Below are 24721 nucleotides of genomic sequence, written 5' to 3'. Positions count from 1 at the left end.
TACCTAACCCACCTATTCATACCCCTGACCCACCAATGCATGCCGCTGCGCCACCAATGTGTCTATACCCCTGACCCACCAATGCATGCCACTGCGCCACCCATGTCTATACCCCTGACCCACCAATGCATGCCGCTACGCCACCAATGTGTCTATACCCCTGACCAACCAATGCATGCCGCTGCGCACACCATTGTGTCTATACCCGACCCACTATGCATGCCACTGCGCACACCAATGTGTCTATACCCCTGACCCACCTATGCATGCCACTGTGCCACCCATGTGTCTATACCCCTGACCCAATGCATGCTGCTGCGCCACCAATATGTCTATACCCCTGACCCACCAATGCATGCCAATGTGTCTAGACCAAAACATAGACGCTCATCATTGTTTATAATACAAAAGTTCATCATTGTACCTCTGGGCTTAAAGCTGAATATAAGCAAATCTTGTATTCCCCCTTTACAAATAATTAGACACCGCAAACATTTTTTAATTAAAAATGATAAAACATAGTACATTTTGGGAATTCTTTTTATTGAAACAATAAAATTAGTTTATGTTTTATAAGTTTCAAACATCAAAACATTAACATTAAAAGGGTACAAATATTTGTAAATATATTTCAATCAATTTGTTTTTTCAACAGGAATAATAAGTTCGTTTGAAAAGAAATTCCTTACGGAACTTATTGATCTGTACCACCAGCATGAATGTTTGTGGTCTATCAAAAGCGCTGCTTACCGAAACAAGCACAAGAGAGCTGTTGCAGTCCAGGCGCTTGTCGAAATAAGCAAGAGCTATCATGAAAAGACGGATCCAGATTGGGTCAAGAGAAAAATACTAAATTTAAGAACAGTCTATGTCTGTGAAAAACTAAAAATAATCGAATCTTGGTCATCCGGAGCAGAGGCAGCTGATATATACAGCACTACACTGTGGTATTTTGATCTAATTAAATTCCTGCACAAGCAGGTGTCACAGCGACCGTCACAGGCCTTACTGATTGACAAGTGTTCCTGAGGAAGCTGGTGGGGACAACATAGAAAATGAACAAGCATCCTCAAGTGAAGTAGTAAGTATAATTTAGTTTTTGATAAACTACATTTTTATTTACAAGTTCACATGCCAACCATAGTTCATTAACATATACTGTCCTTCTTCCACGGTACTGCCCTCACAACGTTGAAGTAGGTCATATATTGCTCCCTGACCTCTTTAACGCTTGCAGTTTCCCATCTATTGTTCCACTACAGTTCAGGAAGTTCCATCTACGTTTACATTTCTCTGCAATGGTCTTCCACTCCTCCACCGTTGTCAGGAACTAGAATAAGGTGAAAATTTAATTAAACATTTGTAAAGCCTGACATTAATCAATTCTGTCTTTCCTCCAACACCGAACCAAAATCCCTCTCAAAGTGCATGTGAGGCAGATGTGAGTGAGGTCTCACAACCTACACCTAAACGCCGGAGATACCTGTGCAAGAACCCAGTTACACAGGATCCTCTAATAGACCAGGTCAAGCTGGCATTAAATAAACTGCCGGACAAGTATGACCACCTTGGCACATACATTGCGAGTAGTTTACGCAAAATGGTGGATACGCAGCAAATACATGCCCAACGGATTCTGTATGAAACAGTAATCCGGGGGAGATCCCAAAATCTGGCCAGTACTACAAGGCTCACTGATGACCCAGTCCCCCAGACAATGATGCAGCCCTGGTATTGCCCATCTACATCCCACAGTTACCCTCCACCAAGTTACGAGGCCACACCACAAATGGGGCCAACTCCATCCCAACCTACAGCCCATCACCGTTTTCAAACGCCGCAAACCAGTAACCCCTCAACAACCTCAGGCGTTGTATATGGTGCAATGTTGGCGGAGGGTGAACACCACACACAATGGTATAATATGTAATGATCAAACTTACTAATGTATCAGGTAGTTTTTTTGTCACTCAATACCTGCTGCATGGTATGGGGTGCAGATGATGCGGATTGGGCAGGTCCACTAAACACATGGCCAAGGGCATATTGTTGTTTGCCGGGGCCTCAATCTGCATTTGCGCCATGTGCTTCTTGGCCTGTTCAATCAGTTATCTGACACACCGTATACCATGCAGCTGGTATTGGGCGACAAAGAACTGGCTGATGTTGATATTTTTATATAGTTTCATAGATAACATTTGTTTTTGGCAAACAAATAACTGCAAAACCAACATGGTTTTTTTTTTTTTATATTCAAATAATACATTTATTCATTACTACCATGATGATTGATGTGCTTTAAAAAAAACTTTAATATAAAAACAAAACACTAAATTAATGAGTAGAGTTTTAATTACTTTACAGTACTGAAACTTCATGACTTTCACAATGGCCTCACAGGTGTCATGCCTCTGGATATAGGGGGTCACAAGATGCAACAACTCCTGTAAGGTGGCATCATCCATACGCTGCAAGTTGCGATAGTCCTCCAGGTTATTGTCCCTAATAAAAGCTTCGTCAGCAGGGTAACCTCAATAGTCCCACTGAGCAGAGTGTGCAAATATCTTAAAATGGCTGCTATCTTTTTAAGCCCTCTCCTATTGAGATTTGAGCAGATGCATTGTGTGGTAATTTGCTGCATATGATCTCTTTTAAGACTTCAAATCAGGTACGATAGATCAAATCGTATGGTCTCATTTTGAATCGTTGCATTTTAAACACAAATCGTACAGAATCTGAAGGGAAGAAATTTCAAGGGAAATCATATGCGATATCAGATGTGATTTCAAATCTTACCGTGTATGGGTGCCTTAAGGCTGAGTACACACAAAGATTTTCTGTCCAACCATCCGACTAATTGATTGGTTGGAATGAAGATCTGGTAACGTATGGGAGTAACTGATTTAACTAACTAATTTGCTCCTAAATGTCAGAAAACAGATGAAAATGGTCGTTCAGACAAGTTTGTTAAATGTTTGATCTAAACAATTTGTTCAAACAGTTTTTGTCCATTTTCCGGCGTTTGGGAGTAAATTGCTGATTGTCATTTGCTTTCATACCTTACCAGATTTTCATTCCAAAAAAATCAACTAGTTGGATGGTTGGACAGAAAATCTTTACGTGTGTATGCAGCATAAAGCTGGGCATCCACTATACAATTTTCTGTCAGATATCCGTCCATTCTGGCCGGTTGGAATGAAAACCTGGTAATGTATGAGAGCAAATGACAATCGTCCATTTGCTCACAAACACTGGAAAATAGCCAAAAATGGTTGTTCAGACAAATCAGTTAAAACACACATTTAACCAATTTGAACAATTTTTTTTTGTCCTTTTTTCAGTGTTTAAGACCATATGATCGACTGTCATTTGCTCCCATACATTACCAGGTTTTCATTCCAACCAGCCAGATTGGACAGATATCGGACAGAAAATTGTATAGTGGATGTCCAGCTTTAATATGCAATTTAACCTAATCCAATAACAGTACACTACCTTAGAGCTCAATTTTTACAGATTACTTTTTATCTAGGACGCGGCCTCATTACACTGTGCGATATGCGATAGCAACACTTTAACAGAGCTGGAAATTGCGGCAAAGGCAAAGATTGCACTGGTTTCCTTTTCTAATAGAAAAAGTATATGTGAGAGAATACAGTATGAAAAATGAAGACTTGTGTGTGAAAATATATTGTTATGAGTGGAGAAACCTTTGACCAACTAGTTCTCTTTCAAAAAAATAAAACATTCACATTACAATTGATGTGCAGCGCAAAACACGCAAAATGCCATATTTATAAATGGCACAATCCTCAACAGTGGATATTATTTTCTATGATGCATGGTTGAAACAAGATCTTTGTTAGTGTAATTGATTTTCCAGAAGCTGTATAGTTTCAGTATTCACCATAGATTTTCTTAATGAAGGATGCAAAGCATACTGGAAACTTCATTTTAAAATAGTTTTTTCTTGAGTTAATCAGTCAATATCGCATATTGGTGTTTATCATGTATAAAATACTCTGCAAACCATGGGTAGGTGAAAGTGGCTTTGAGGGGGGTGATGGTTGGGGGTCAAATTTGTAAATGCTACACTGACAGACTATTGACTTGGTGAGGTTTCATTGGAAACAGAGGATTTAGGGGATGTTGGCATAAACGTCAAAGAAAGACTTAATTCACTTGAGGGAACTTTGGATAATGTTGGTATACTGTATGTTCACTGTGATATCAATGCAACAGTTCATATGCCAGGAAAAGCAGGGAAGTAATTTCTAAATCATTTGACTTGGATTACTAGGCTATGGCATGCACAAGTGTAGCTCATTAAAAACTTCATAATAGTATGAAGAGCAAACCCTTAAGACACCTAAGAAAGCAATGCTTAGGGACACAAGTAAGGGTTTACTGATTTGTAGAACGATCATGAAAAAAAAAATATATACTTCAATTTTTCTTAACATATGAGGCAAGTGTAATAGCCTGCTTGATGCAGGTTTTCAGCTCGGTCCCGTCAAGACTACCCAATTCTTTAAAGTGGTAATAATTTTAAGGCAAAACCAGGTTGGTTTTGCCTTTTAAATGATTGCCTCTTTAAAACATTGGTTAATCTTGCTGATGCTTGCATCGCGCAGGCTATTACATTTATCCCATAGACTTATATGTACATATACAGTATATCCTCATACATCATTGCTACAGTAGCGCCAAACAGCCCCTCTCAGCAGGCTAGGCCCCATGTGACTCTGCTAGCACCAGGCTTTTTTTTTGCATAAAATACGTCTTAGTCGCAATACGATGCGGCTAGAATGCACCAGGAGACTGTGCAGATTAATTTGATATGCAATACTGTAATATTTTTGTGACATTTAGTTGGCATGGGTAATAAATGACCACCTTTATTGCATAATAAATATTTTCTAACCTTAGCGCAATATAGAGCCGTATTCAATTTGAGCGGACCCGCGATACATTTCCACCTCCCGGACTTATCGCCTACTTCGCCTGTTTTGCAGGCGGAAAAGTATCACGTGCGTGCCCGCGTATCCAATTTGAAAGTAGGCAAAACGGGACCCGATGAAACTGAAACAATCGGAAAGTCCAGTCAGATTTGGGGAAATCAGCCTGATACCCCCCAAAAGATGCTCGACATTGGGGTTAGCTATTGTTACCACCGATTTGGCTTGCTGAAGGTATTTGGAGTTTTAAAAGGGCTCAATAGCGTTTTTATATAAGTGGTGAAGAATAGTATTCAGGAGGTTTTTTTGCAGAAAATAAACTTATCCCAGAAAATTTGGGGTACATGAAAATGGGGCCAGCATATTTAAAAGTTGCACCTGCAATGAAAAAAAAAAAAACACACCTGGGGCATACTTGGGGACTCCCCTCAAGTCTAGTTAGCTAGTTTTTAACTTTGTCCGCCAATTTTTTTTTGGCCCCCAAATTGAACGATTTTTTGGGGTGTTTTTTTTTTTTTTTTTTTTTTAATTATTACACAGTTTACCTTTGGGGGACTGTCTGAAGACTGCACGGGGGTTCCCGCAACGTTGCACCCCAAAACCCCAATTCTGCATTTTTTCCCGCCTGCTATTCATAGGCGAAAGTTTTCCGCCTATTACATTGCATTGACTTTCCAACTAGGCGGAAAGTCTTTTCAAATTGAAACTTTCACCGCTCCAAATTGAATACGGGCCATAGGCTGCTGACCATGAAAATAACAAACTAGACATCCCAGTGAAGATCTTTATCCAGATCCTAGAGAATGCTGTCAAATAATAACAAAAGTTTGCCAATGGAAGATTAGTCACATCTCCTCTACAGGTGTAGACCCTGGTAGAGTTTCTGCAACGATACACTGAAGCTTTTCTCTCAGCTTATAGTGAGCCAGCATCCTATCAAAACAATGTATTCTGGCATTTATGTTGGCTGTTGCTGGCACGGATTAGCTATTAGTAAAGGCTATTGCTTAGAAAGTATGAGACCGGTTTATTGGACAAAGTTACCACAAGGTGAAACATAAGTGCAAATACAGGGCCTGATTCAGAGCCACTCGTAAGCGGCCACGCGTTCGCTCCGAGCGATGTTCGCACAACTGCGCATGCGTATGGGTTGTAATACGCATGCGCGAACCAGTCATTGGTCGGAAATTGTGTGCTCGCAAAATAGCGAATGCCTGCTAATTTCAGTGACAGAATGAGGCGTTTGTGGGTGGTAACAGGGGAAGGTGCTTGAAAACGGGGAGTGGAGATCCGAACGCAGGCGTGCCAAACGGTCAAAACGGGCGTTTTAAGGGTGTGCATAATTAACAAAGCAGCGTCATCGACCACGTCACTTGGTTGTCTTTTAGCCTGAACTGCTCGCATGATTGCGGTAGGAAAATGCTACCACAAGCACTGCGAACAGTTCATACGCCTTTCGATGTACTCGATTAATCAAATAAATAGCGGAGATGACGTAGGATGCGAGCGGCCAGGGGGCGTTGTTTTAAAAAAAGCGGGCGCATGTTTCGTTCGCTCGTTCAGACATAGAGGCGTCAACAGACCGCAAAGAGCGAGCGCTCTATTTAAATATCCGGCCCCTTTTTCTGAACGAGCGAGCGCAAATATCGTCCGGCACTGAATCAGGCCCACAGTCAGGAGCATAAATATTGGGACATTGACAGAATTTTCATATTTTGGCCTCTATTCACAACCACAATGGCTTTGACATGAAACAAACAAGATGTGCTTTAACTGCAGACTTTCAGATTTAATTTGAGGGTAATTACACCCAAATCAGGTGAACAGTGTAGGAATTACAACTGTTTCTATATGTGCCTCCCACTTTTTAGGGGGCCAAAAGTAATGGGACAAAAAACAATCCTAAACCTAACTTTCACTTTTTAATACTTTGTTGCAAATCCTTTGCAGGCAATTACAGCCTGAAGTCTGGAACGCATAGACATCACCAGACGCTGGGTTTCATCCCTGGTGATGCTCTGCCAGGCCTCTACTGCAAATGTATTCAGTTCCTGCTTTTTCTTGGGGCATTTTCCCTTCAGTTTTGTCTTCATCAAGTGAAATGCATGCTCAATCGGATTCAGGTCAGGGGATTGACTTGGCCACTGCACAACATTCCACTTTTTAGCCTTAAAAACTCTTTGGTTGCTTTTGCAGTATGCTTCGGGTCATTGTCCATCTGCACTGTGAAGCACCGTCCAATGAGTTCTGAAGCATTTGACTGCATATGAGCATATAATATTGCCCAAACACTTCAGAATTCATTCTGCTGCTTTTGTCAGCAGTCACATCATCAATAAATACAAGGGAAGCAGTTCCATTGGCAGCCATACATGCCCACGCCATGACACTACCACCACCATGCTTCACTGATGAGGTGGTATGTTTTGGATCGTGAGCAGTTCCTTTCCTTCTCTATACTCTTCTCTTCCCATCACTCTGGTACAAGTTGATCTTTGTCTCATCTGTCCATAGGATGTTGTTCCAGAACTGTAATGGCTTTTTTAGATGTTGTTTGGCAAACTCTAATCTGGCCTTCCTGTTTTTGTGGCTCACCAATGGTTTACATCTTGTGGTGAACTCTCTATATTCACTCTTGTGAAGTCTTCTCTTGATTGTTGACTTTGACACATATACACCTACCTCCTGGAGAGTGTTCTTGATTTGGCCAACTGTTGTGAAGGGGTTTTTCTTCACCAGCGAAATAATTCTTTGGTCATCCACCACAGTTGTTTTCCGTGGTCTTCCGGGTCTTTTGGTGTTGCTGAGCTCTCCGGTGCTTTCTTTCTTTTTAAGAATGTTCCAAACAGTTGATTTGGCCACTTCTAATGTTTTTGCCATCTCTCTGATGGGTTTGTTTTGATTTTTCAGCCTAATGATGGCTTGCCTCACTGACAGTGACAGCTCTTTAGATCTCATATTGAGAGTCAACAGCAACTGATTCCAAATGCAAATGTCACACCTAGAATCAACTCCAGACCTTTTACCTGCTTAATTGATAATGAAATAACGAGGGAATAGCCCACACCTGTCCATGAAATAGCTTTTGCGTTGATAGTCCCATTACTTTTGGCCCCTTAAAAAGTGGGAGGCACATATAGAAACCGTTGTAATTCCTACACCGTTCACCTGATTTGGATGTAATTACCCTCCAATTAAATCTGAAAGTCTGCAGTTAAAGCATATCTCGTTTGTTTCATGTCAAAGCCATTGTGGTGGTGAATAGAGGCCAAAATATGAAAATTCTGTCAATGTCCCAATATTTATGCACCTGACTGTATATCTATATCTATCTATCTGCCGGCACTCCCAAAGTATTCAATATGCACTGGTGCTCACTTCAAGTAACATAATACCACTCCAGAAAAAGGAAGGGCACTCAGACTTTTTAAATGCATAAAAGGTGGTGAATATAATTCAGCAACGTTTCGGGGTGTAACCCCCTTTCTCAAGCCATCACCAACAGCGTAACAACAATAAGTGAACTTACCCTCTTAAATAAGCCCCACAAGTCACTGTGCTTCCACGCCGCCATTCCCGCAGGTCTGCTCACCGGAAGTCACCATCCGCTGCACATCCGGCGCCTGCGTTCCACCATCACCTGGCAACCATAGGCTTGCACTCCAGCACTTCCCGGAGGTCGCCACGAATGCTGGGGATCTGTCGGACGCAATCGGCGGCAGCAGCCAAGGGAATCCTCTCCAGGAGCCACTGGCAGGGAATTTCTATTCAGCGGGTGGCACTAGTGAAAAAAATACCAACAATAAAAGAAAAAATACACCATAGTGAAACACAAAAGATAAAACATCAAAACAATGTCCAACATATATTATATGAAAAAAATCTCTATGGTATAAATGAAAAAAATAAAACAAATTAAAACAATATCTATATTCTTAAAGCCATGAATGAATATGAAAAAAGTGTCCAATAAAAGTACTAGAAAAGTGTGTTCCAATTCACAGTTTAACATCATTGAAATATGTCATAATTGATCATGTACAAGAGTCTCCAAGAGGGGGTGACAGAGCTAAAATCCTTCTGAACAAAGAAGCAAGATGGATTTTTTAACTTAATACCGTTCATCCAAACGGCTTAAATGATAAAGTGAATTGGAACACACTTTTCTAGTACTTTAATTGGACTTTTTTCATATTAAATCATGACTTTAAGAATTTATATATTTTTTCATTCTTTTCATTTATACCATAGGGATTTTTTTCATATAATATATGTTGGACATAGTTTTGATGTTTCATCTTTTGTGTTTCACTATGGTGTATTTTTTCTTTTATAGTTTGTATTTTTTTCACTAGTGCCACCCGCTGAATAGAAATTCCCTGTCAGTGGCTCCTGGAGAGGATTCCCTTGGCTGCTGCCGCCGATTGCGTCCGACAGATCCCCAGCATTCGTGGCGACCTCCGGGAAGTGCTGGAGTGCAAGCCTATGGTTGCCGGGTGACTGTTGAACGCAGGCGCCGGATGTGCAGCGGATGGTGAGTTCTGGTGAGCAGATCTGCGGGAATGGCGGCGTGGATGCACAGTGACTCGTGGGGCTTATTTAAGAGGGAAAGTTCACTTATTGTTACGCTGTTGGTGATGGCTTGAGAAAGGGGGTTGCACCCCGAAACGTTGCTGAAATATATTCACCTCCTTTTATGCATTTAAAAAGTCTCGGAATGCCCTTCCTTTTTCTGGAGTGGTGTGTGTGTGTATACACACACACACAGTATAGTGGCTTTGATAAAGTCATAATTTTTGTGATTGGCCTAACAGGACATCAATATCCTTTGAATCACTTCACACAACAACACAAGCTTGGGATTTGAAGCCAAAAACTATATTGAGATTTATGGAGTGTTCTTCAGCCTTATTAGCCTTCCATGTTTACTTATATCTCAGGTATTGACAATATTGTAAGTTTTAATTGGACAAGATGGTTATGAAGCCACAATCAAATAATATTGGGTCTTTTTTCCTGAAATTATCCAAATTGGAATGTGTATAAACACAGCTTACATACAATTCATTACTACATTGTAGAATTTTGTATTTTAGGTGTCTGTAGCCCATAAAGTGCTCACAATGTGTTTTAGATGGACCATGGTTAGGTATGACATCTCTGGCAGCATCACACACCTCCAATACTTCAATCACCTTTACTTAAATCTTCCTGTCGTCTAGTGCCCTGGCTGCATGAAGCCCAGGATTACTACCCCTTCATTATAACTCTGGAAGTAGTTGTTACGTAAAGGCACGCTGTGGGGTCACCATGGATACCTGGCATATGATGAGATTTGTTTTAATCAACTTTGCTCCAAATTTATAGAACAAATATTCACACAAAAAAGAAAATCATGCACTTGACATTTTATTTTTGTAAAGATAAAAGCACAAAATCATATAAAATGAACTAAACTAAAAATAGAAACTGTGATGGAGGATAAGTGCTATCACATGTTTAATGACACCAATGAGAAAAGGGATTAGAAACCATGTTAGTAACTACATAAGCATAATTTCAATAAACCCACATAACAGAGCTGCTGGGAAGGCTGGTTTCAACAACATCACATGGGTTCAGCCTCTTCTTCACCCATTTAGGGCAGAGAAGCCATATAGTGGTCCCATACCATGTACCTATGTTGCCTTAACCTGGAATAGGATGCAAACCACACTTCTAAAAGTAAGTGGAGATATACTGGACAGTACACCCTAAAGCATATACAAAACCAGTACTGAATATATTACTAGGTATGTACATCACACTCTGGCATGACCAACATAAAACACTATAGATTGATAACTAGCGATAATGGAGAGTGACAAAAGATAATGTACAATGAACAATACTAATGTATTATGGAGGTCAGTACATACCTATAATACTACCAGATACCACCATTTTTCCAACTTTATCTGAAATGTGTACACATATGACAACTGCTATGTTGACTATACTCTATGCTGCTGTTCCTAATGAGGGTGGTCAGGGTTTCTTGCTTCCAAGCAGGTCTACGTAGGCTCCTGTGAGCAGATCCTCCTGTGAAATACTCAGGGATTCCATTATCTGTTGCGCTATAAGATCACCATCTTGAGGATTCTGAGAGTCTGTAAGAACAACCTATATAAAATATTAAGGAGATTATAACTGCAGCAAATACAGAAATGAAATGTTTTAGTTTACTACAGAACCATACATAGTTATACGACATGGTTGGGTATGGGATCCAGTGGTCAGAATACAGACAGCGGCATCCCGGTGGTCAGAATCCTGACCCAATTATGCAACTGTCCCAACCATAACCCTCCCCTCCGGGTTCGGCTTATTGCAGCTTTGCTCCCATATTTTTATTACTGAATTATGCTTGTTTATTTAATGTCGAGGCATGGACTCCACAAGACCTCTGAAGGTGTCCTGTGGTATCTGGCAATAGATCCTATAAATTGCAAGACCATGAACGTTGTTTATACTAGTCATAAGGCTTTCTCCATTGGGTCTTCATAGACCTGTTGGAGATTCTTCTGTGTAACCAATTTTTTTTTTTTTCTTCTACAGATGTCTTGTAGTTTGCCCCCTTTTAATATCTTTTCATTCGGTTGTTTTCCATTACCTCCATTTGCGAGTTGTTTATATGCTACATCTGTGATACTGGGTTTGGCTTATTACGGCTTTTCTCGCATATTGTTATCTAATTACATGCTTTATACTGACACTCACATGTCTTTTGTAAATGTATCTGTATTTTATTTTTTGTTGTTTATAAAAACATGTGGATGTTATAAATAAATAACTACATGATTAAAACGAAGATGTCCTGGTGCAAAGCTACAGGAGACGCTTTCATATCTACAATAAAAAGAAAAGACTTTAGTGTATATTATAATATAATTTGCCTCAATCAGCTATAACATTAAACCCACCTGCCTAATATTGTGTAGGTCTCCCTCATGCCCCCAAAACTCCTCTGACCTGTCAAGGCAAGCACTCCATAAGACCTCTGTAGGTGTCCTGTAGTATCTGGCAAGATACCACAGGACGACGTTAGCAGCAGATCCTAAAAGTTGCAAGGTGGAGCCTCTATGGCTCTAAATTGTTTTTCCAGCACATCTGAAAGATGCTCGATCAGATTGAGATATGGGGAATTTGGAGACCAAGTCAACACCTTGAACCCGGTCATGTTCCCCAAACCATTTCTGAAGAGGTTTTGCAATGAGGCAGGCACATTATCCTGCTTAAAGAGGCCACTACCATCAAGGAACACAATTTCAATGAAGGGGTCTACTTGGTCAGCAACAATGTTTTGGTAGGCCGTACGTGACAAGGTAGCATCCACATCAATGCCAGAACGTAAGGTTTCCCAACCGAACATTGTCGAGAGCATCACACCGTCTCCACCGGCTTGCCTTCTTCCCATAGTGCATCCTGATGCCATCTCTTCCCCAGGTAAACAACACACATTCACCCAGCCGTACACACTTTTTGCCATTGCTCCATGGTCCAGTTCTGACACTCAAGTGCCCATTGCAAGTGCTTTCAGGAGGTGGACAGAGATCAACATGGATACTGTGACTGGTCTGCGGCTACGCAGCAAGTTGTGATGCACTGTGTGTTCTGGCACCTTTCTGTCATAGCCTGTATTAACTTTTTCAGCAATTTGAGCTACAGTAGCCCTTCTGTGAGATTGGACCAGACAGGCTAGCCCTCACAATCAAACGCACATCAATGAGCCTTGGGTGCCCAATACACTGTTGCTGGTTCATCATTTGTGCTTTCTTGGACCACTTTTTGTAGGTACTAACCACTGCATACAGGGAACACCCCACAAGACCTGCTGTTTTGCAGCTGCTCGCTCAGATCCTTATGCCTGCCCATTTTCCCTGCTTCCTACACATCAACTGCAAGAACGAAGGGTTCACTTGCTGTCTTAATATATCCCACCCATTGACAGGTGTCATTATAACGATATAATCATTGTTATTCACTTCACCGGTTTTAATGTTATGGCTGATCAGTGTGAGAGATATATATATATATATATATACATATACACACACAGTCAGGTACATAAATATTGGGACATTGACAGAATTTTCATATTTTGGCCTCTATTCACCACCACAATGGCTTTGAAATGAAACAAACGAGATGTGCTTTAACTGCAGACTTTCAGATTTAATTTGAGGGTAATTACATCCAAATCAGGTGAACGGTGTAGGAATTGCAACGGTTTCTATATGTGCCTCCCACTTTTTAAGGGGCCAAAAGTAATGGGACAAACTAAACAATCCTATATCTAACTTTCACTTTTTAATACTTTGTTGCAAATCCTTTACAGGCAATTACAGCCTGAAGTCTGGAACGCATAGACATCACCAGATGCTGGGTTTCATCCCTGGTGATGCTCTGCCAGGCCTCTACTGCAAATGTATTCAGTTCCTGCTTGTTCTTGGGGCATTTTCCCTTCAGTTTTGTCTTCATCAAGTGAAATGCATGCTTATTGGACTCAGGTCAGGGGATTGACTTGGCCATTGCATAACATTCCACTTTTTAGCCTTAAAAAACTCTTTGGTTGCTTTTGCAGTATGCTTCGGGTCATTGTCCATCTGCACTGTGAAGCGCCGTCCAATGAGTTCTGAAGCATTTGACTGCATATGAGTATATAATATTGCCCGAAACACTTCAGAATTCATTCTGTTGCTTTTGTCAGCAGTCACATCATCAATAAATACAAGGGACCTACCACCACCATGCTTCACTGATGAGGTGGTATGTTTTGGATCATGAGCAGTTCCTTTCCTTCTCTTCTCATCACTCTGGTACAAGTTGATCTTTGTCTCATCTGTCCATAGGATGTTGTTCCAGAACTGTAATGGCTTTTTTAGATGTTGTTTGGCAAACTCTAATCTGGCCTTCCTGTTTTTGTGGCTCACCAATGGTTTACATCTTGTGGTGAACCCTCTATATTCACTCTTGTGAAGTCTTCTCTTGATTGTTGACTTTGACACATATACACCTACCTCCTGGAGAGTGTTCTTGATTTGGCCAACTGTTGTGAAGGGGTTTTTCTTCACCAGGAAAATTTGTCTGTCATCCACCACAGTTGTTTTCCGGGTCTTTTGGTGTTGCTGAGCTCTCCGATGCGTTCTTTCTTTATAAGAATGTTCCAAACAGTTGATTTGGCCACACCTAATGTTTTTGCTCTCTCTCCGATGGGTTTGTTTTGATTTTTCAGCCTAATGATGGCTTGATAGTGACAGCTCTTTGGATCTCATATTGAGAGTCGACAGCAACTGATTCCAAATGCAAATGTCACACCTAAAATCAATTCCAGACCTTTTACCTGCTTAATGGATAATGAAATAACAAGGGAATAGCCCACACCTATCCATGAAATAGCCTTTGAGTTGATAGTCCCATTACTTTTGGCCCCTTAAAAAGTGGGAGGCACATATAGAAACCGTTGTAATTCCTACTCCGTTCACCTGATTTGGATGCAATTACCCTCAAATTAAATCTGAAAGTCTGCAGTTAAAGCACATCTTGTTGTTTCATTTCAAAGCCATTGTGGTGGTGAATAGAGGCCAAAATATGAAAATTCTGTCAATGTCCCAATATTTATGCACCCGACATACATACATACATATAACATTTTTTTTTTTAAAAAGCACTAATCCACGGCACTCACCATTCCTAGAATTGGGGTGCAACATGGTATGTGACCACATTGTTTAAATAGAAATCACAGGGGCTCTGCACTCACCATAATAACTATTAATAATAATTGTTTATTATTCGTTATTATGGTGAGTGCAGAGCTCCTGTGATGATATATATATATATATACATACACACACACATATACACACACACAGTTGTGGGTTTGGCACTCCAAATATAGAAGTATATATTGCTGCGTGCCCTTGTCAAATAGTACATAAACGGACGATTGAATCACCCTGTGGCGGTGAAACAATACACAGCTCTGCAGCTGGATGAAAAAAGACAAACTTTATTTCAACGTTTCGGGGCTTCCGTGCCCCGTCGTCAGGAAGACATGGTATTGTCTTTGTTTGTTTATGTCTTCCTGACGATGGGGCACGGAATGTTCTTAATGACATTGGCTGTATGTTTGGGTTCGTTGATCTGCTGTAGAATAAATTTGGAGCCAAATCAGATGCCTCCCTGATGGTACTGCATGATGGATAAGTACCTGCCTGTATTGCTCAGCATTAAGGACTCCATTAATCCGGACCAAATTCCTAACTCCCTTTGCTGAAATGCAGCCCCAAATTTGCAAGGAACCTCCACTGTTGCCTGCAGACACATTATTGTACCGCTCTCCAGCCCTTCTGTGAACAAACTGCCTTTTGTTACAGCCAAATATTTTCACATTTTGACTCATCAGTCCAGAGTACCTGCTGCCATTTTTCTGCAGCCAAGTTCCTATGACTGCATTCATAGTTGAGTTGCTTGGCCTTGGTTTCAAGTGGAAGGTATGGCTTTTTGGTCGCAATTCTTCCATGAAGACCACTTCTGGACAGACTTTTCCGAACAGTAGATGGGTGTACTTAGGTCCCACTGGTTTCTGCAAGTTCTGAGCTGATGGCACTGCTGGACATCTTCTGATTTCGAAGGGAAGTAAGCATGAGGCGTATTTCATTTGATGCACTAAATTTCTTTGGCCTACCACTGCGTCTACAGTCCTCAACGTTGCGCGTTTCTTTGTGCTTCTTCAAAAGAGCTTGAACATCACATCTTGAAAACCCCAGTCTGCTTTGAAATATTTGCCTGGGAGAGACCTTGCTGATGCAGTATAACTACCTTGTATCTGGTTACTGTGCTCAGTCTTGCCATGGTGTATAACCTGTGACATGAAACGGTCTTCCACAACCACACCTTTGTGGCAGAGTTTGGCTGTTCCTCACCCAATTTTAAGCCTCCTACACAGCTGTTTCTATTTCAGTTAATGGTTGTGTTTCAACCTACTATGAAAATTATGCCCATTATCACCCGTTTGGTATGACTGGCTAATCATACACCTGACTATAATCCTACAAAATCCCTGACTTTGTGCAAGTGTACCTAGAAGAACTGATTCTGTTTTGAAGGAAAAGGGTGGTCACACCAAATATAGATCCGATTTAGAATTATCTTCTGTTCATTCACTTTGCATTTTGCTATCTGATAAAAATAAACTATTAACACTTCTATTTTTGAAAGTCTTACTCTGCAGCATTTTTTTTCCACACCTGCCTAAAACTTTTGCATAGTATTGTAGTTAGCACAATTTGAGGTTCTACTTCCCTAAAATACTATCGCCATCTCTTACTCGACCCCTTACCTCCAGTTCTAAAAAGTCTCCTAAATCCTGTACTCTGTCCAGATGAATCCGGGTTTGTCCCAGCAGGAAGAGGAAACGCTCCTTCACAACTTTACCACGGACTCCTAGAGCTTGTGACAGGACATCCTGAATATAAAATATATACATATGAGTCCCAGCTATTTATGTATACTTAAGAGTTATCTACACACGATTCCCAAATTACTTCATGCATTACAGGCTCTATGTTTACAACACAACTCTAAATGCACTGTACAGAGTGTGAACATTTAGCAAAGCAGTTTTATATGACTAAATTTATTCACAGTAAAGGAATTTACTTATTGATTCTTAGTTATTTTAAGTACATTATGGTCCTGATTGAAAGTTGGGCGCACGTCTGATAGCACATTTCAACGTGAAATTAACTTGCACTTACAGCCTCAGGAACACACACAGTCGGATCAAAGGAGAGCACAGAAAAGACAGGCCAACATAAGTACATGTGCTCTAGAGATTCGACCTAGTAAGCGTTGGCTACATCTTAGAAGGCATACCATTTACAGGTCTAAAAAATGTGCTGTAAAGAGGACAGCAACATCACCTACCTTTACTATTTAAAAGAAGAAAAATAAAAATGTGTACCCAAGTAGTTACCTTGAAATACTTCCTGACTGCCTGGGCATGCTGGTGCTACAAGCTCCACAAACTCCAGTAAGGCCATGAAGTGAATGGCTGCCAATACTTGCTAGGATTTGGGCGTTCAAAAAATGTAGTTATTCTATTTTGATTTAGAAATAGATTAAATAAGAGCCCTAATAAGACTGCAAATTTGCAGGTATAGGACTACATTTATGTTTGGGGGGCCCAAATAGCCACTTACTAAAATAATTATATAGGGCTTAATTAAGAGTAACGCCAGACAATTTGCATTCTTTTCCTTAAATAAAAAGGAATCATACCTCAAGGCCCAGAGGGTCAGCTGTATTAGAGATTGAGTAGTTTGATAATTTTGGTCCAAGAAGGTCTGGACGCTCATAATATATCAGCTGACCTTGACCATCCTGCATAAACAAGAGAAAAATAAAGTTAACATTGCAACAATGCAAACTACAGATGAAGTTTGGAAGGCTACCAATATGGTTTGAAAAGTCAGGAGATGCAAACAACAATGAATGGAAGATACTATGTAGCAGGGTTTACGGATTAAGTGCCCAGAGCCATGGAATTACCACGCGTGGCAAGGCACAGAGGGTGCACTTAATGTGGCTTTTTCCAGGCAGCTCCTGAGACTGAAGACACACGGTAAGCCCTGTGGCTAAAGAAATCTGCCCTTAAGTGGGACAGTGGTTTTCTGAAGAAAAATGGATTGCGGTAGACAATCATGGATAGATGGTCAAACCTGGAAGTTCCTGAGTTTGAGACGGCCTTGTGTGGTGTTGAAGAAAATATCTCTTTGAAAGATTTTCTCCCCATTACTTTTACTCAGCTTCTGACACACTTGAAGGGTATGTGCCCAGTCATGGATTCTTGCCTTCACTTCCACGTTTCGTGGCATCTAAACATATTACAAAAAAAATATAAAAAACATTTAAGCAAAAAATTAAATTTTCAACAATGGAAAACATTTCTAAAATACTGTGCCTTTAAAATTACACCTGAGTTTATAGCCAATAGAAATTATACGTTATGTTTATGACCAAAGTAATCTGTCAGCAATTCAATATAAAGCGCTGCTGAATGGCCCTGGGAGGGAGCTCCTGGAGCTATTCAATTCAGCGCGCTGTTTGGTCCGACTAAAGGAATCTTTATGAAATACCGCCGGCCGCATGGCTGGCAGTTCGATTCCCGGCAGCGCCTGGCCGATAAAAGCAGAGTTCCCGGCAGCGGAAGCCCGATCGTCGTTAGGTAAGTACTTAATAACCTAACCCTCCTTAGGGGTGCCTAACCCTAACCTCCGCCCCCCCCAAGTGCCTAACCCTAACCCCCCCCTTCCCCGCTGCCTAAACCTACGTCCCTCCCCCTAGCCTAACCCTTCCGGGCATGTGCCTAACCCTAAGTCCCCCCGGGTGCCCTAAACCTAACATTCCTCCCCCCGCGGCTGTCCGCTGGCGGAACCTGGCATCCTTTCGATCGGGATGCCGGGCGCCTGTCTCCCGGCATCGGGAAAATGTTAGGCGTCTACATCTAGACGCCCGGCATTTCACCCTCGCCGGGATATGACAGTCGGGAAGCCGGCTGTCAGTATTAAGGCAGCCGGCTTCCCGATTGTATACTCGACTAAAGGAGGGTACGAGGAGAAATCCGACTAAAGTGCCGGCTGCGCGGCGCTAACAGCCTCGCGGCCGACACTTTAGTTCGGAGAACTCTGGTTTTCGCGACTAAACACCCAGGTTAAATTGTGAGAACCAGCATTCTCCGATTTAACAGTGCGATGAATTAAATAATTCCAGGAGCTCCCTTCCGGGGCTATTCGGCATGGGTTTGAATCGCGGCCTATGTAGGCTTCTGTCAACACCCACACTGCATTTCTTTAGCTACAAAACTCTTGTAGCGGCAAGGGAATAATAAAGAAAAAAGCAGAAATTAAAAGCAAAAAGTTAAATTTAATTTACGTACCTACCATTCAAGAATTAGTTACTGATGACTCAATACTTCCTTTATTTGATGCACACCACAGCAATTAACTGTTTTGAGTTGTTCTAGCTGCCGCTACAACAGTCATAGTTCAATTAAATAGCCCTTGCTGGCTGTTTAACAGATGGGTGTTAACTAAAATTACACCACCAGATTGTTCCATTTTGTATGGGTATGCAGATGAAATTTCTATTCCCATGAAGAATATTGCATGTTTAAGGTGGGTACACAGACAATATGTCGCCCGATCTGACGGATTGGGCCAAATATCGTTGACATCGGCAAATGTGTACCCACTATGTCAGCCCTTGTGCGCTCCTGCGGGGTCGTTCATCGCATCGACAGATCTGCAGTACATGCTGCTCAATCTGTCAATATAATGCATGACCCCATGCTTTTGGATGCAGCTGGTGAACAACATATTGTGCGGTAGTTCTCCAGATCATGTGGTGTGTATGGACCGCACGATATGTCAACCGTCGCATCATGGGTTGGCTGGGTACACACATCGTGTAATGTGTACCCAGGATTAGTGTACACCTTATGATTACTTACACTAACCCACTGAGTAACCCTCACATAACTGTACATTTGAGATATTTTACGCTGAACTACTGTAACTATAAAAATAATTTAAAAGTGTTTGCTGTGATTGTCATCATGAGATATGTGAATTGATCATCTTTATATGTATCTAATTGTATCAATAGCACAAAAAAAAAGTTATTCATTTATGGGGCACTCACGGACCAAATATCCATACAATTTGAAAAACAATGTCGACAGAATTGGGGAGATTATTGCTGGTTACATCAGGAATGGGGAGAATAAACTATGCCTATTAATAAGGGAATGACCCATGATTGAATAAGAGAATAATTCATTTATTATTATTATCCTTTATTTATATGGCGCCACAAGTGTTCCGCAGCGCCTTACATAGTACATAGAACTAATAGGTGAACAAGAAACAAGTAACTTACAGTACATTACAGTGCAGGACAAGGACACGACTTATATACATTGCTGAAATAGTGATTAAAGCACTCACAATAAGCTGCCGGGAGTTGGCAGTCCCGTGTTAGGTGCCCTAATGGGGAGTAGAGAGTAGAAGAAAATGTAAAGAGAAGCACATGAGGGAAGAGGTCCCTGCTCATGAGAGCTTACATTCTAAGGGGAGGGGCAGACAGACAGGCGTGACACAGAAGGGGAAGATAGGAAGGAAGGAGCATGAGGTGGGTTAGGATGAGTGCTGAAAGGCCTTGATGAAGTAGTGGGTCTTGAGAGCCCGTTTGAAGATTTGTAGAGAGGTGGAGAGTCTGATAGGGAGAGCATTCCAAAGGTAGGGAGCAGCATGGGCAAAATCTCGGATGCGGGAGTGGGAGGAAGTAATCAGTTGGCAAAAGAGGTGGCATGCATTAGTTGAGCGAAGTGGACGGGCGGGAGTGTGAAGGGAGAGAAGGTCAGAAATGTATGCGGGAGAGGATTTGGTGAGGGCTTTGTAGGCGAATGTAAGAACCTTGAATTGGCATCTGAAGGGGAAGGGGAGCCAGTGTAGGACTTGCAGGAGAGGGGAAGCATATGTAGAACGTCTGGAGAGGAAGATGAGCTGAGCAGCTGCATTGAGGACCGCTTGTAGTGGAGAGGTGGGAGACTGGGAGGCCAGCTAGGAGATGGTTACAGTAGTCCAATCTGGAGATGACCAGTGAGTGGATGAGGGTTTTAGTGGCATCCTGGGTGAGGAAGGGTCTAATCATGGAGATATTTTTTAGGTGAAAACGGCAGGACTGCGAGAGGTGCTGGATGTGCGGTTTAAAGGAGAGGGAGGAGTCTAGGATAACTCCAAGACAGCGCACTTTGAGGCTAGAGGAGATAGTTGTGCCATCAATAGATAATGAAATTGTGGGAAGTGATGTAGTGGAAGAGGGTGGGAAGATGATCAGCTCAGTCTTAGACATGTTAAGTCTAAGAAAGCGCTGGGACATCCACGAAGAGACAGCAGAGAGACAGTTGGAGATACGGGTAAGGAGCGAGGGGGAGAGCTCAGGAGTGGAAAGGTAAATTTGAGTATCATCAGAATAGAGATGATATTGGAGGTCAAAGGAGTTAATGAGTTCACCTAAAGAGGATGTATATAAGGAGAAAAGGAGAGGTCCAAGAACAGAACTTTGGGGAACTCCTGTTAGTGGAAGTGGGGGGGGGGGGGGGGAAGAGGAGTCATAAGAGGACACAGCGAAGTAACGATCAGAGAGGTAGGAGGAAAGCCAGGAGAGGGCAGTGCCACATAAACCGAGAGAGTAAAGGATTTGCAGGACGAGAGGGTGGTCTACAGTGTCAAATGCAGCAGAGAGGTCAAGGAGAATGAGCAGAGAGTAGTGGCCCTTGGATTTGGCAGCAAGGAGGTCGTTGCTGACTTTCGTGAGGGCAGTTTCAGTGGAGTGGAGAGATCGGAAGCCAGATTGAAATGAGTCAAGGAGGGAGTGGGAGGAAAGAAAGGTGGTAAGGCGGTTGTAGACAATACGCTCAAGGAGTTTGGAAGCAAAAGGGAGAAGAGAGATGGGTCGATAGTTGGAAAGTATGTTAGGATCAAGGGTAGGTTTTTTAAGAATGGGGGAGACAAGAGCATGTTTGAATGCAGAAGGGACAGTAACAGATGATAGGGAGAGAGATTAAGGAGGTGAGCCAGATGGAAACAGGCAGAAGGAAACAGGTGGGAGAGGAGACGGGAAGGGATAGGGTCAAGCAGGGAGGTGGAAGGAGGGGAGGACCGGACGAGGGCCATGACTTCCTCTCCAGAAGTAGGGGAGAAGGATGTCAGAGTTGGTGAGACAGAAGGGGAGGTAAGGGCAAGGAGGGGGAGGAGTGCTGAGGGTCTCATGGGATATGATGTCCTCACGTATGGAGTCAATTTTAGATGTAAAGTAGGTGGCAAAGTCGAGGGCAGAGAGCGAGGAGGGAAGGCGAGGAGGGGAAGGGCAGAGTAGGGAGTTGAAAGTGGCAAAGAGACGCTGGGGGTTTGAGGACTGGGAGGAGATGAGGTTCTTGAAATATGTTTGTTTGTAGAGAGACAGGGCAGCACTTAGAGCGTGACTTTCTCCACTGACGCTCTGCAATTCTTGAACACTTTTGTAGGTATCTGGTGCATTTGGAATGCCAGGGTTGTGGTGTGGATCTGCGAGGGTGAGTAGTTATTGCTGGAGCAACAGAATCAAGAGCAGAAGTAAAGGAGGAATTGTACAGGGAAGTGGCTTATTCAGGACAGGAGAGGGAAAGGATAGGGGAGAGAAGAGAGTCCAGCAGGGCGGAAAAAGCAAGTGTCAATAGCCTCAATATTACGCTTAGTAATGGTAGCCTTAGGAGTTAAAGGAGGGGAAGGAGAGAGGGATAGGTTAAAAGAGAGAAGGTGATGGTCAGAGAGGGGGAATGGGCAAATGGAGTAATCAGAAATATCACAACGGTGAGTAAAGACCAGGTCAAGTGAGTGCCCACTCACATGGGAGGGTGATGAGGTCCATTGGGCGAGACGAAATGAAGAGGTGAGGGTAAGGAGTTTAGCTGCAGAGGATTCTGTGGGAATGTCAATAGGACTATTAAAATCACCTAGGATAATTTAGGGAAGATCTGAGGAGAGAAAGTTATAAATATATTAACTGTTACACAGTTCCCATCAATTAGGACAGGTTTTTATGATATAAACCAACAATTAGAGAGTTGATCTCCTTAGATGTCAGTGTTTGAGACATAATTAACGATTGTTAGAAACTTTGGGATTTGCATAAATTCCTAACATACTTTACCTCAACTGATATAGGGAGAAAATATTAATTTATGTCTCTATGTTGATATGCTTTCAACAATCCTAATGCTATATAAACAATATATGGAATTTGTAAACAAACAAATCACATATTTTGGGATTTGCAATGATTCCTAAGTGATTGTGTTTTTTTTCTACATATCAAGAGTCAATATCAATCCATATAAATTATATCATACTGTACATTGGGTCCTACTAAATTGATACTGAGGACTGTGTCAATTTTAGAAAGTAGCATGGGTCATCCTGACTGAATATATAATTAGTGCAATAGAATGTATGTCTAATATAAAGACATCCCGAAACCTGAATATACAGCTTCACCCATTGTTAATAGAGGTGGTATTGAGAGTCAAACAATAAGACCCTTGGAAATTATTTGAATTTACATCTATACTGTAAAAAGCGTGATACGTCCTCAGCTCTACAGACACCCAATTGATAGATTTACCATTATTTATGGAATATCATTATATTTACTAAGTAATAAAATACACAGGAGATTTATAGTGGCCACATTTTTATTCATTTATTTTCTTTTGAATCATATTTTTATTGATCTATACATAATTGCACATTATTTAATTTTATATTTCACAGATATCAATTTTATTTCAATACTTAATAAAGGTTATATTGCAATAATCTCCCCAATTCAGTTGAAATTAAGTTTGTCAAATTGTATGGATATTTGGTCCGTGAGTGCCCCTTAAAAGGAATAAACTCACTCTTTGTGCTGTTGATACTGGTAATCTTATTCCAGGGTGCACCCCCATCATAAATTACTTTATACTCAGTATTTTAAAATTGTACCACCAGGATTTCTATAAGGAAGTACTTATGATATATTGGTCTGTGAGGGTAGTTCAGTTCTTTAGTTGACAAATTGACATTTCACCCACTAACATTGAATTTTATTGCACATTTTTTGTCTGTTGGTCAATACTTGTTTATTATGATATTTTAATTTTTATGTATAATTATTTAAGTCTTAAATATTAGAGTGCCCCCACAAAGAAGTTATTTTCTTTCTAAACCCTGTGCTCTATACATAAACTCTCAGGGGTGCACCGCCACACACAAGTTATATCCCATTTTCTATAGGGCTTTATCTATTCTACAGTATATAGGAGGACTAATAATATACTATCACATACGCTTATACAGTTAATATTCTAGTGCTCAAGATTACCCCCTTCCATTTTTCCTTGGATTTTATAACCACTGCAAGAGGACAATTTTTTTATTTTTTTTAAATTCTTTCTAAATATACAGCAGTTGAACCGTTTGTTCATGTCCACATATAACTGCACTGCACACACCATGTCCATATATAGAACATGTAACTGCACACACCATGTCCATGTATAGAACATGTAACTGCACACACCATGTCCATGTATAGAACATGTAACTGCACACACCATGTCCATGTATAGAACATATAACTGCACACACCATGTCTATGTATAGAACATGAAACTACACATACCATGTCCATGTATAGAACATGTAACTTACACATACCATGTCCATTTATAGAACATGTAACTGCACATACCATGTCCATGTATAGAACATGTAGCTGCACACTCCATGTACTACTGTATAGCATGTAACTGCACACTCCATGTATAGAACATGTAGCCAGCCACAGCAAGGCTCACCTCTCCACATGGAAATCTCCCGCCAGACAAATACAAAGCTGAAGCTCTAGTCAGTAATCACGTTACATGACCATTTCAATGATGGCAGGACGAATATTGTCTCTCTCTATATTGCGGGAAATTCTACTACGTACGTCCCAATGGCTATGCCCGGAATAGTTGTGAACTACATAAAAATGGCGGGCGCCGCAGTAGTATCTCTGTGCTCAGACGGATGAGTTCTAGCTATTCCGCCAGTAATAGGACAAGCTGTCTCTCATTTCTTACGTTCTTAACGCCG

General features: G+C 41.3%; 2 protein-coding genes across 4 annotated transcripts in view; one reads left to right on the top strand and one right to left on the bottom strand.

Moving 5' to 3' along the window:
• Positions 1 to 671: 671 nt before the first annotated feature.
• LOC148540556 (uncharacterized) lies at positions 672 to 24681 on the bottom strand. 3 transcript variants are annotated; one of them, XR_015869802.1, is made up of 6 exons: positions 24336 to 24435; positions 17723 to 17878; positions 17283 to 17384; positions 16342 to 16467; positions 10877 to 11120; positions 672 to 1330 (listed from the first exon to the last, which is right to left on the bottom strand). XR_015869802.1 is itself a non-coding variant. In XM_088447084.1 (5 exons), exons 2-5 carry the CDS (start codon positions 17876 to 17878, stop codon positions 10986 to 10988), a joined length of 519 nt encoding a protein of 172 aa, XP_088303210.1. In that variant the 5' UTR covers positions 24442 to 24681; the 3' UTR covers positions 10352 to 10985. The 3 variants fall into 3 exon arrangements, 2 of the variants coding, with proteins under 2 accessions (XP_088303210.1, XP_088303195.1); XM_088447084.1 differs by lacking the exons at positions 672 to 1330; positions 24336 to 24435 and adding an exon at positions 24442 to 24681 and having other exon boundaries at positions 10352 to 11120; XM_088447069.1 differs by lacking the exon at positions 672 to 1330 and having other exon boundaries at positions 10352 to 11120.
• Positions 995 to 24721, top strand: part of CHKB (choline kinase beta) — a 70471-nt gene continuing 46744 nt past the window's right edge. The window contains exon 1 of the mRNA XM_088447056.1: positions 995 to 1081. Coding sequence (XP_088303182.1) covers positions 1056 to 1081 — 26 coding nt within the window. The 5' untranslated portion in view covers positions 995 to 1055. The remainder of the gene's footprint in view (positions 1082 to 24721) is intronic.

Source organism: Taudactylus pleione, unplaced genomic scaffold, assembly GCF_031769625.1.
Source record: "Taudactylus pleione unplaced genomic scaffold, aTauple2 ptg000019l, whole genome shotgun sequence".
Classification (NCBI taxonomy): domain Eukaryota; kingdom Metazoa; phylum Chordata; class Amphibia; order Anura; family Myobatrachidae; genus Taudactylus; species Taudactylus pleione.
Note: the sequence above shows the minus strand (reverse complement) of the source record. Positions and strands in the feature narration are given on the sequence as shown.

Bases quoted from the DNA above. Each gene is read 5' to 3' on its own strand.
- LOC148540556 (XM_088447069.1), bottom strand. From the start codon at position 24,389: ATGCTATACAGTAGTACATGGAGTGTGCAGCTACATGTTCTATACATG. The intron at 17,879-24,335 runs GTATGTGCAGTT...TAATATGTTTAG, and splicing joins ATGTTCTATACATGGACATG to ATGCCACGAAACGTGGAAGT. The intron at 11,121-16,341 runs GTAAGGGGTCGA...TATTTTATATAG, and splicing joins GAGACTTTTTAGAACTGGAG to GTTGTTCTTACAGACTCTCA.